The sequence below is a fragment of the Colletes latitarsis genome, chromosome 2 (assembly GCF_051014445.1).
Source record: "Colletes latitarsis isolate SP2378_abdomen chromosome 2, iyColLati1, whole genome shotgun sequence".
NCBI lineage: Eukaryota > Metazoa > Arthropoda > Insecta > Hymenoptera > Colletidae > Colletes > Colletes latitarsis.
The window spans coordinates 25028367-25041160 of record NC_135135.1 but is presented as its reverse complement, the minus strand read 5'-3'; the positions used below and the strand labels follow the sequence as shown (position 1 = coordinate 25041160).

At 40.7% G+C, this 12794-nt stretch overlaps 1 protein-coding gene across 11 annotated transcripts in view; it reads right to left on the bottom strand.

Moving 5' to 3' along the window:
- Positions 1-12794, bottom strand: part of Lmpt (four and a half LIM domains protein limpet) — a 133412-nt gene that overhangs the window by 19389 nt on the left and 101229 nt on the right. For 9 of the 11 annotated variants that reach the window (XM_076774643.1, XM_076774592.1, XM_076774600.1 and 6 more), the window contains 2 exons: positions 7560-7760; positions 4659-4833 (listed from right to left, as the gene is read on the bottom strand). In XM_076774643.1, the coding sequence (XP_076630758.1) occupies positions 4659-4833; positions 7560-7760 (376 nt within the window). Of the gene's footprint in view, positions 1-4658; positions 4834-7559; positions 7761-8639; positions 8795-10671; positions 11089-12794 lie in introns of those variants that run through there. The other 2 variants (XM_076774660.1, XM_076774678.1) reach the window with 2 other exon arrangements.

The window sequence follows — 12794 nt, the reverse complement described above, 5'->3', positions numbered from 1 at the left end:
TATTTTTAAAAAATCGTTTGAAGTATTGTTCCTTCATCAGAGAAGACAAATTTCTGCTTTAAATTCGATAATTTTTCCGAGACGAAACTTATTGTTTCTCCTACTTTAGAATTGTGAAATGAATTTAGAAATTATGAAAAGATATTTTTAAAAAATCGTTTGAAGTATTGTTCCTTCATCAGAGAAGACAAACTTCTGCTTTAAATTCGATAATTTTTCCGAGACGAAACTTATTGTTTCTCCCATTTTAAAATTGTGAAATGAATATAGAGATTATGAAATAACGCGAGTCGCACGAGATGCTGTCACAGATTAAAATAGACTGTTCGACGTGAGTGTAGGCGGTTTTCAAAAATCGAATTTACGGAGAACTCTGACTGACACAATTTACGCAACAGCCTAATAATAGGTACTAGGAACGGAGCCTCTGACAGGGCTAAGTACATCGTAGATAAAGTATCGCGTTCGCGATTGAGCTTGCATGCTATTAGAACGCTATCGAATGGCTCTGTCGAAAGGTCGGTAAGTAAATCGAGAAACGGGAACCATTTCCCGTGACGCTCGACCGCAATGCACCGCGCTAAGGCGAGTCCAGGCTCGATCCTGTACCAACTAATGCCACGATCCCACTTATACTCTAGTTAAACAAAAAAAAAAAACAATTGCTCGAGCAACCAATAAAATGTACAAACTTATTGATGTCAGAAGTACTTTACGACTTCGATGACCAAGAGAAAGTTAATTGTTCCAAGTTTATTACAAACGAAATATAGTCCCACATTCTCGACGTTAGATCAAGTTTCATATTCCAACGTAATTGGGCATATTCGCGTTTACAATCTGTGTGTTTGTGATTTCCTTCTAACTCCTACTATTACTGTCCAATCCGGATGAAATTTTGTTTAGTTTCTCCTTATATCCCAATGGAAAGTATAGACTATTTAATTTGCAGGGATATAAACTCCAGTAATCATAATTATTTCTTCATATTCCAACGCGGAAGATCTAGTAAAATCTCTGTTTTTGTTAGCAATTTATATTAAATTTGACTCAATGCAACGATAAAAATATTAACTTAACGGGCTCAAATAAGAATATGTGAAATCAATGTCAACAAATCTGACATTAAAAAGTTTCCCCTAATCGAACAATGGAGAGAAGCTTAATTATCTCCATACAAAAAGTTCCCTAGCAGAAGCAGAGTCTATCAGAAGATTACCAGGCATAAGTATCGACGATTCTGAGTTCCTATCGACGAAATGCAAGCACGATCGTGGCGTTAGGTTTCTCCAGTGGTTGAGGCCGGTTTGAGAGATCCTGGTGTCTCGATTCGCCCTTAGATTTCGCAAGTTTCTTCGAAAGGTCGCGTGCACGGACACGCGCTGGCACCAGAGTCATTTTCACGGATGGAAACGATACCCTGGTGATTCTGTCGCTATCTAATGCTTTTTATCTACCTGGCCAGGTATGTACGATTTAACGAAAACTCCCACGCGCGTCACGTAGCTCGAAAACGGAGGCGAAATCGATGCCCCGTTCCTAGCATTGCTTTCCCCGATCCGACGAATGTTTCTGCCGCGATATCCCCGCGACGACGTTCCCAGAATTTCGTCAGCGGATAGTTTCACCTTAACCTCGAGCGTACTTGACCGAATTATCGTGGTCTCCCTTTCCTCCACCTTGTTCGGTGGAAAATATACGAAGAAACACAATTTTTTTTTAATTGTAACCCTAGTCCATCTGTTCGAAACAGCTGTGCACTGTACTTCTTTGCCAATGGCTAGAATGAAATATAAAAATATGAAAGGTCCTATTTGATGAAGTGAACAGATGTTACAGACCCCTAAAAACCACCTAAAGGTAAACAACTTCTGTAAGACGTAGATGTAGATGGGCTTGATTTACGTATGTGGGCGTTTAAAGTGCTTTCGGAGTGAAAATCACCGGTGACGAGGATGTTTAGGTCCCCGACAGGGTCGCGAGGACGTGAATCACGCGTTAAATAGGTCGCGGTGCACTCCACGCCGTCTGCGATCGGCGAAGGTTACGAGAGACAAACCTATAGTCTTGAGTTCAGAGTCATCCGAAACGGAAAAGGTCGGCCGGATAATTGCCCAACAGCCTTTTTCGACCCACTTTCCCACCTGGGGGTCCCCTGGACCCCGCCAGGGGCTGGGACGACTCGATTATTTCGATATCTCGATGCCCAAAATGTAAACACGTCATCGCACTTTAAGAAAACACAAAATTTCTATAATAGATCGAGAATGAAGTTCAAAACGAAACGTCAAACTTAAATAATTCGATTTATAAATACCAAGAATATCTGGATATACCCATTCGATGGACAAAATATTCGAGTATTTAAATATTTCAGTGTCCAAATACTTCGATACCCAAAATATAAACACATTGGTCACTCTTTAATAAAATACGAAAATAATAATATTTTATAATCGAAAATGAAATTCAAAACGAGACGTCAAACTTAAATAATTCGATTTGTAAGTATTTTATCATCCAACGACGGTCGTTGACTGCGCACCTCTCTATCTGCCCGCCTCGAGAGTTTCAATTACGCGGGAATTCTTCGATTTCGATTTTCGCGGAGACGTAGGTGTTCGAAACGCTGATAATTGACTCGAATGCCGGATCCTTGGCTTCGTTGCCTTAATAAGAAACGCCGAATGCAAGATCTATGGTCCGTTCGGGATCCGTGAATCATTGTTCGGAGCACGTTGGCGATCCGAGGTTCGCACGATTACGAAGCCCGACTGTCGAACGCGATTCTTATCCTCGATTTCGAGGTCCATTTTATTTCCATCGATGAAACGATCAAAAATAATACTGTCGAATTCCTTCGAAGTAAACACTTCGAGAATTCCCTCCCAAATAAAAAACAAATCCAGATCCTTTCATAAAATGGTCGATAGTACCTCGAGGAGTAAGAATATTTCTGTTCGGAAACTAGAAATTAACTTCTTTTCGAAAATAAAAACTCAAAGACAAAAGCAATTAATTAATTTTCGAGGGATCAAAGAATTTAAAAGACAATACTGTCGAATTCCCTCAAAATAAAGACTTTGAGAATTTCCTCAAATAAAAAACAAATCCAGATCCTTTCGTAAAGTGGTCGATAGTACCTCGAGGAGTAAGAATATTTCTGTTTGGAAACTAGAAATTAACTTCTTTTCGAAAATAAAAACTCAAAGACAAAAGCAATTAATTAATTTTCGAGGGATCAAAGAATTTAAAAGACAGTACTGTCGAATTCCCTCAAAATAAAGACTTTGAGAATTTCCTCAAATAAAAAACAAATCCAGATCCTTTCGTAAAGTGGTCGATAGTATCTCGAGGAGTAAGAATATTTCTGGTCGGAAACTAGAAATTAACTTCCTTTCGAAAATAGAAACTCAAAGACAAAAGCAATTAATTAATTTTCGAGGGATCAAAGAATTTAAAAGACAATACTGTCGAATTCCCTCAAAATAAAGACTTTGAGAATTTCCTCAAATAAAAAACAAATCCAGATCCTTTCGTAAAGTGGTCGATAGTACCTCGAGGAGTAAGAATATTTCTGGTCGGAAACTAGAAATTAACTTCCTTTCGAAAATAGAAACTCAAAGACAAAAGCAATTAATTAATTTTCGAGGGATCAAAGAATTTAAAAGACAATACTGTCGAATTCCCTCAAAATAAAGACTTTGAGAATTTCCTCAAATAAAAAACAAATCCAGATCCTTTCGTAAAGTGGTCGATAGTACCTCGAGGAGTAAGAATATTTCTGTTCGGAAACTAGAAATTAACTTCTTTTCGAAAATAAAAACTCAAAGACAAAAGCAATTAATTAATTTTCGAGGGATCAAAGAATTTAAAAGACAATACTGTCGAATTCCCTCAAAATAAAGACTTTGAGAATTTCCTCAAATAAAAAACAAATCCAGATCCTTTCGTAAAGTGGTCGATAGTACCTCGAGGAGTAAGAATATTTCTGTTCGGAAACTAGAAATTAACTTCTTTTCGAAAATAAAAACTCAAAGACAAAAGCAATTAATTAATTTTCGAGGGATCAAAGAATTTAAAAGACAATACTGTCGAATTCCCTCAAAATAAAGACTTTGAGAATTTCCTCAAATAAAAAACAAATCCAGATCCTTTCGTAAAGTGGTCGATAGTACCTCGAGGAGTAAGAATATTTCTGTTCGGAAACTAGAAATTAACTTCTTTTCGAAAATAAAAATTAATTAAATAAATTTCTGAGAGGTCAGAGAATTTAATTTTCTCTGAACTGTTTGGGGCAGTTAGTCTACATTTTGTGTGATCCTACGTAAGAGCGCAAAGATAAAAAATAATGTATTTTAATTAATTTCCGAACAGATAGAGAATTAACTCTGACTCGCGTGACTCTAGAGAGGAACGCGATCCCAGTTGAATTTCAAGCGTCGCACCCGGTATGCACGCTAATTCATGCACCGCAACAAAGTTATTATTACCATCTTCATAATCCCCGAGTATTTATAACATTTCGTAAGCGGCGTGCGGATTCGTTCGCTCGAAATACCGAATACTGCATCGCGGACGAAGTTTCGCGGCAGTTTCTGTATCGATTTCCGGGCGAATTTCAAACGATTGCATTAGAATTGTCGTCGATTACGTACCAGCACGGAAGATCTCGCCGCATCCGTCGCAACGGCTGGCGAATTGGGCATCGTAGCAGTTGCCGCAGTAGATCTTGTCCACCTTGCTACCGAACTGTTTGTCCACCAAGGACACTCTGCACCTGTTGCAGAGGAAGCAGGCCTCGTGCCAGTGCTTGTCCTTGTACGACAGATCCTGCGAACAGCGTTCGAATTATCGCAACCTGGTCTCATCCTTCGCGAGCTCTCTAAGCCTCGGGGCCAAAGATTCGCCGCCATTTTCTTCGAATAATAAACAACAAACGCGAACGAACTAACCCCTCCAGCACAGACTATTTAATCTGTAAAAACTGGTTATTTTGCAAAAAGGAAACACCTTTTTCAAAGAGTAAAATAAATTAAAGTTGCATTGTTACTCTTCTTTTACAATTTTGTTTGTAGATTAAATCTAAAATGTTCCGTTGGTTCTCGCTTGATATTACCAAAAGATAGTACTCTTTTTAAAAGAAATAAGTACTTGGGGAACAGGAGAGACAATTTTGAGCGCGAATATACGCTACGAAACAGAATGCTTGGACTTGGACGAGCAGAAAATATTGACTCTGGGACAAGGACATCGACTCTAAGGAAACCATAACGCGGTCTAGGTCGCCGTTAAGGAAGTAGAAAACGATCAACCGGTTCACAAGATCGACGTAAACGCCGGGGATTAGCGAATCGTTGCTGCCGAGACGCCATTAACCTAACAAGCACCCGGAGGAAATATTATTTTTATCTGTATTAGAATTTATTTTAATATTACGCGATTTTTAATACACTTAGTCGATACCTAAACGAAGAGTATCGCGATTCTTTTGGAAAAAATACGATATTCAACAACGATTTACTTGATTTTTCTGGTCTGGAATATTCTCAGAATTTGATTGATAAAACTGATACGTTAATTGTTATGATTCTATGATTTTTCAATAACAAAATATGCTTGTAGAAGCTTACAGTATTATTGTTTATTATTTTGTAAATTGTACGCCACGATAGGGACGAGAAATTGGCTGGCGTGTCTGATTAGTAACAGGTATAATCTCCTTCCTGTAGGCGCGCCTTTTCCTGGGTTTGTAGAAAGGAGATTATGCCATTCTTGGTCAGACTAGTTAGCCCAGACTCTCGTCTCCATCGTGCACTTTAACGTTATCGTAACTTTGAACGAACTTTTTCCTCATAAAAGAATTATTTATCGCCACGTATTCCAACATTTGTATTATACGAAAATGTTCTTCCATAACAATTAAATTAAAGACTGCGAAAGACTAGTTATCATTTTTATGGACGGTTGTAACGACGATTCATACACCGAAGAATAAAAATTGAATTCATTAGACAAGCGATCGCGCGGGTTTCCATTTCTGGATCGATTATAATCGCGATCTCGTCGACCTCTACGACGATCGTGCGTCGTTTCAGGAACGTGGATCCTTGGATCGACTGATCGCCCGTTTCGTTCGTGGTCATGCATCCTTCCTCGCAGAGTTGGGCAAAATGAAACAAATAATAAATCTAACATCCATTTACTTTCACGTTCCCAAATTAGAATCTGTGGATAGATTTTTCCAAAATAATCTCGAACATCGACAGGCTTTAAGTTTGGAATTGCATCGGGGTAAAAATGGTGTCTCATAACGAGACATTAATCGCGAAAAAAACAATGGACCAAAAATAGCAGGACTCTAAAAATTTAGAAAAAGTTTGATACTCGAGTCGAAGTTACTAATACCTCGGAGCAATTTTGTTTCTTGAAATATGATTAGAAGACGACTTGAATTTTGTCTTGGAACGCTCGCGACTCGTTTCGAGCGAATTTCTGCAACTGTGAGCGAAGGAGGGGAAGACACGAACAGCCGAGAAACGGAAATAAGCTCTCGAAGCCGATACGGGTAGCGGCACCTGCATCATCGTTTCTATTTCTAGGAATGAGTAAGTCAACGCCCATGGCTGCTCGCGTATCGCCATCTCGTCTTGTGATTATACACGAACCGATAATTACCCGATTTTTGCGTGGAATTACTCTTTACGGAACATCCTCCGCGTCCCCGGAAGGTCTTCGACGAGAATACGACGCAAAAGGAACTCGTTGATCGATCGAAACACCGATGTAAAAACGCACTTTAAAATCTCGAAGCTCCATTTGCCTCTTGAAAGCTCCCCGAACTAATCCCCGTTTACGTGCAATCTTTCCCCCCGGTTACAAGCAAATTCTTTGCAGAAATGTCCATTGATCCGATCTACTGTCTCTCGTTGTTCCCAGTTATCATATTTATTTACTTTTACCTTATATTTTTGCAAACACAAGTTCATGTCTATCCTTCTTCGCCGCTTATATGCAAACACTCGCGTTCAAAATCAGTGTGTTTGTGATTTTCCTATAATTTGTATGTTTTCTGTTCGATGTGAATGAAATTTTGTTTAGTTGCTCCTTATATTCAAATGAAAAGTATATGCTACTTAATTTGCAGAAATACGAACTCTAATAATTATTATTATATACGAAATAGTTCCTCATTCTCGACTTTAGATAAAGTTTCATATTCAAACTTAGAAGACTCATTCGCGTTTAAAATCTGTGTGTTTGTAATTTTTCTATAACTCGTAATATTTCTGTGCAATCCGGATGAAATTTTGTTTAGTTGTTCCTTATATTCCGATGGAAAGTATAGACTATTTAATTTGCAGAAATATGAACTCTAGTAAATATTATTATTTTTTCAAATTCCAACGCTGAAGGCCTATTCACGGTTAAGATCTGTGTGTTTGTGATTTCCCTGTAACTCCCACGATTTCCGTCCAATTCGAATGAAATTTTGTTCGGTTGTTCTTTATTATTCGACCATGGGTTTCCAATGTATAAACTAATGGACGTGTTTGTACCTTCGAGTCGATGCCAATGATTTTGTTGCATTCCTCGCAGCCGTTCGCGAAGACGCTCTCGTAGCACTTGATGCAATAAGGGTGTTCATCCCTGAGAACGTAGCGTTGACCGGTCAGGGACTCGTCGCACTGCCAGCAACAGAAATGGCCGCTGTGCCAATCCTTGTTCATCGCCTTCGTGTACTCGCCACTGAAAATCAACTGCAAAAGGAAAAAGAAAACGCGTCGAGTTTAGAACCAGATCTCCATATTCACTCTCGTAACACTCGTTAGACACGATCTCCCCTGGATTAATCACTGTACGGACACGTTCTTCGACAATGATCAGCAAAGTTAATGAAAATTATTGTTTACTATGTTATCGTTGGACTGTGAAGTACACGGTAAATAATTCTCAGCTAATTTTGTGCAATTTCCCGATCGTAAACACTACTGCACGCGCGGAGGGAACTAAATGAAGACGATTTACGGTGCCCCGTTGCGTAGAAAGTTACGCAATCTCTATTAAATATTAATCGTTTCGGACCTGAATACTCGGATACAAAAATAACTCGAAACATACTTCAACTTTAGCTTTTTCGTAATAGCATTCGATTCAAACTTCTAAACTCTGAGGTTTCTGGTATTTCTATGCATTAAACAATTTCTGAACTAATCGTTTCACGAGCCAAGTGTAATTCTTATTTTTAAAACACGAAGTTGGAATGTTAGGAACCAAGTAATTTTTGCAAAAGAAACTTTTAGGGAACACCTGTTATAATATTTAACCTACGTGGAGAATATTTCGTAAGAAGCTAATACTATTAGTTAATAGCGTGAATTAGTGACTTTAAAACATTACGTCAGGTCTGAAAAGGTTAATACACAATGTGAATGACAAATGGTAAATCGTCTCCGGTTGACAGATTAAACAGCACGAGGATCGACGTCGATGAAAAACTTCGATGCACTCCTCTCACAGCATCGTTTTTTTTTTTGGAATATTTTTTTTTTCCTCTCTTTTCGTTCACGCGAATTCCTCCCATCTCGCGTTTCCGCGTTCGACGGTGTAGAATGGATCTGTTGCTGGTCGGTATGTACCTTGATTGAGTGCTGTTGTATGTGCTGGCTGAGTATTTTTTGTACGGAAACATATATCTATCTACTATGTGACGTAAGCATGTATCGTGACGCGAATGGAGCCTGGGATTACTCGTCGATATTTTTTTCTAATCCAATATTCGAATATTTTAAGTACCAGTCAAACTGAATTTTCAAAATTCTACACAGTTTGGAACACAAAATTTAATATTAGTTCCGAAATTCTACATAATCGTATCTGCAGAATATTGGAAATAAAAGATCTAAATTAAAAGAGAAAAATTCACGGATAGAATAAAACACAACTGTCGAAGATTTTACAGAGCACAACTGAACAGTCTACTGTTTTTAATATGGAGAGTAACTGACCCGAGTACTTAAATATTTAAGACTGGCAAAAAGAGCCACCGCCGCGACGGTGTTAAAGATTCTCGGTCCTAAAACAGCCATTGGTTTAATAATTCAAGTCCTTTAAGAGCGTCGTTCTTTCTTCATATTCTGAACAACGAAATCCTCGAGTAACGATAGTCTAGAGTACTAAAATATTCGAATACTTGAACCTTTTGGACCCAGAATTTTTATTATTGTTTCATAAATATAAATTGTGATACTTTTCCCTCGATCTTGTATACAATAATTAGATTTTCCCCGTTTGGTGAATAAATAAAAGTAGCAATTGTGCCTTTGGCGTATTTCGAATACTCGAGCGTCTGTAAATTATTTCGATGGTCCCAGCCCTGGGGGATTCCCGCGGGAGTCGCTAGTCTATTCGCTCCTGTGAGAGAAGAGCGTCCCTCTGGGGCCACCGCCCTCGGGATCCGCGAATTCCGTCGAAAACATCGGTCGAAAGCTCGTAAATCCACGGAAGCGAACCGTGGCGACATTTTTAGGTCGAGAAAACCAAAACTGGGAGGGGTGACAACGATCGAACCGATGCGATGGCGACGAGAGGGTTTTCATCTTCCACGAAAGTGGGTCGCCATGCAGAAGCAAGTACAGCTTGTTTCATCCAAAAAGGCGACGTTCCTACGAACATCGTGAACACCATTTTCAAAAACTAATTCGGTTCAAACTACTTCGTGCGACGTAGAATGGATAAACAGAAGGATTTCGATTGGTGGAATCAGCTTGGTAATGCACACATTAGAGTGAACAGTTTGAACTTTGTACATCTGTGAACTGAATAGCTTGAACTTTGGAACATCGATCTTCCTCGAGGATTTAATATTCTTTGAGAATAGGGCTGATGAACACTGTTCAAACTAGAATGGGGATGAACAGAAGGCTTTCGATTGATAGAATCAACTTGGCGATACACCATTTGCTAACGAGAAGCTTTTGGAGCAATTCGAACATCTATGAACTGAATAGTTTGAACTTTTGAACATCGATCTTCCTCGAGGATCTAATATTCCTTGAAAAGAGTGCTGATAAACGTGGTTCAAACTATTTCATTCGAACTAGAACTTATGAACAAAAGACTTTGGAGCAATTTGAACATCTATGAACTTTGGAACATCGAACTTCCTCAAGCATCTAATATTCCTTGAGAAGAGTGTTAATAAACAAGGGTAAATCTATCTTCGTGTTACAACGAATGAACAGAAGCCTCCAACGAGGCTTTTATCGATAGAACCAGAGCAATAACCCTCTCGAATATCTATGACAACAATACCAGTATCGTTTGAACCCCCCGAGAGGGTTCACTCTGATCCCCCAAAGAAGCTCCCATTCACGAGGACGTTTCTATCCGACAAAACAAGCTCTACTCGCTATTTGCTACCCATAGAATCCCACCGACGTCACCCTCAAAGCCCCCCAAAATGGACCTTTTCTGTTTGCAACCCCCCCGCGAAATGATTCTCTCGTAAGCGATACTTTTCGAAAGAAATCTGTACTCGAACGGCACTGTGGACCGATTTGTCGAGGAACAGATCGCCGGGGGTGGCGGCGAACGCTCGAAAAGGGCGTCGAGGGGATAGAACGGGGTACGTAGGAACCGATTCTCGGCACGTCTGCAGCCAGCACATACTCTTCGATGGCGTGGTGGTTGTTCTGCGAGCTGTCGACCTCGGTGATCGTGACCTCGGCGTTCTGATCGTGGCTCTCCCTGCGCTTGGTCGTCTTCTTCACTTTGCGAACCTTGCGCTCGGTGGTCGTGTACACTACACTGTCTACGTCCGCCATGTCGTTAATGATTCGTTCGACGGTTGGTTACGGTTCGCGCGTTTAATAATGTCGCGGTTTCTGACGACGGTTCACACGACGAGGAAGAGGAGATCGGGACTTCGGGAGACTCTGTGCCGCGGTGTACGCTGATAGGGGATTCTGGTCGATGGCTTCTCCGTCTGGTCGCTATGGAAATGGAACAGAGCGTCGGTTCTCCGTGTAACCAGCAGCTTTCGAGCTTGCGAACTGACTGAAATCTAGGATCGGACCGCTCCGGGCGTCATCATATCGGGACGCTATTTTCGGCGTCCCGACGACTCCAGAATACGCGCCGTGCGCGTCCCTCCCCCCTCCCCCCTTCCTCTCGTTTCCTCCCCACTGGGTTCTCCTTCCGCCGAGGTTCTCGTTGCAGTGTGCCGGGTGCAACTTTTCCTACGACGCCCCTTCTTTCTCCCGTCGACGACGATGTCCCGGGGCTCTCGTTGGCGATCCACGGCCCACGGACGCGACAGGTTACCCTCGCGCGATCCACGGGGAAACCGCGTCCTTTTTCTTCGCGTTACTCGTCTTTTTTTTATCCTCAACGGAGATATTTCTGGACACTGACGCCCGCCGCCACCGAGACGAGAAACAGATCCACGCGCGATCCACGAATTCCAGAGGATCGATTACCGTATACCGGCGGGGGCTCCGTGATCTAGCCAGTCGGTGGTTCTTCGCGTTTCTTTTCTCTGGAATTATGGTCGTACCTCTTCCGGAAATACGGAGAAATTTTTATGGGCTTTAATATATCGACATTTTAGCAAATAATTTTTGAATTATATAATATCGACGATGGTTGGCAGCGTGGTTCGAAGGAAATGTCGAAGTAAATGCCTAGCAAGTTTATATTTAAAAAACAGAATTCGACTCACAGAGGGTTAACACGTTCACTGTCCATGCCCCGTGGATGGATCATAGCGCCATGCGTTTGGATACGCCGCTGAGAGACCGGACAGTGAACGAGTACTCCAAGTGCATAATAATGCTTACAACAGAAAGATTGCAAAGTTGTAAACTTTAAATTTGATGAATAGGGCTAGAAATCAGCTAGAAATCACTGTCCATTCAATAAGCAGAGTGAAATAGTGTAAAGCCTCAGTCACGAGGGCAAATATAAGAGAACACGAATCGAGTTTTGTAGATCCAGGAGGGGGTTGTAAACGCAAATATTGGTTCCGTTTGGAATTCTCAAGGTTCAGAGCGTTCGATCGGGATGCGATTATGGAATCCGCGTCGAGGCACGAAACGCCAGAAGCCGCGGCAGCGAAGCACGCGCTGCTTGAGCTCGCGGTGTATTTCCGTCGGCCTTTCATCGACGCGAATACTCCTCATTGTCGGAGCGGCTGACGCTTCGCCGGAGAATAGAGCCGTAAACATTGTTCACGGACGAACGTGGCTCGATCGAGGCCGTAACACTCGAAATCCGAGGTCCACGATTTTTAAAAAATTTTTTATTCCCTCTCGTTTCAAACAAAACCGCCATATACGGATCCAAAAATCGTATGCAATGTGAGAAATTAATATACGTACAAGAATTCTTTTAGATTTATCCGTTTTAGATTCACAGGAGAGTCGCAATCGTGTCACTTCGTACACGTATTTCGGTAGCTCTCGCAATTGTTGCCATTTTGTATAGAAAAAAAATTGTAAGCACTCTGAAATCATATTTCCATGCATGTCAAGACCACTACCTCAAAACGTCTAAGAGTTTCTTTAGGAAAAAAGTTATTTAAGAAGTGGTTTTCAACGTCCCCATAAACCGGAAGCCCCTCAATTCTCAACAGTTGCATCAATTGAGCTCAGAAACTCCCTCTAAAAAATTTCTGTACATGGAATTTTTGAACGAAACAGCTTTGCAAATATTCTAAGAACACTACTAAATACTTAGGAAAAATCAGTAATAAAAAATGGGAGAGGAAAATGATTAAAAGAACATATTATCTG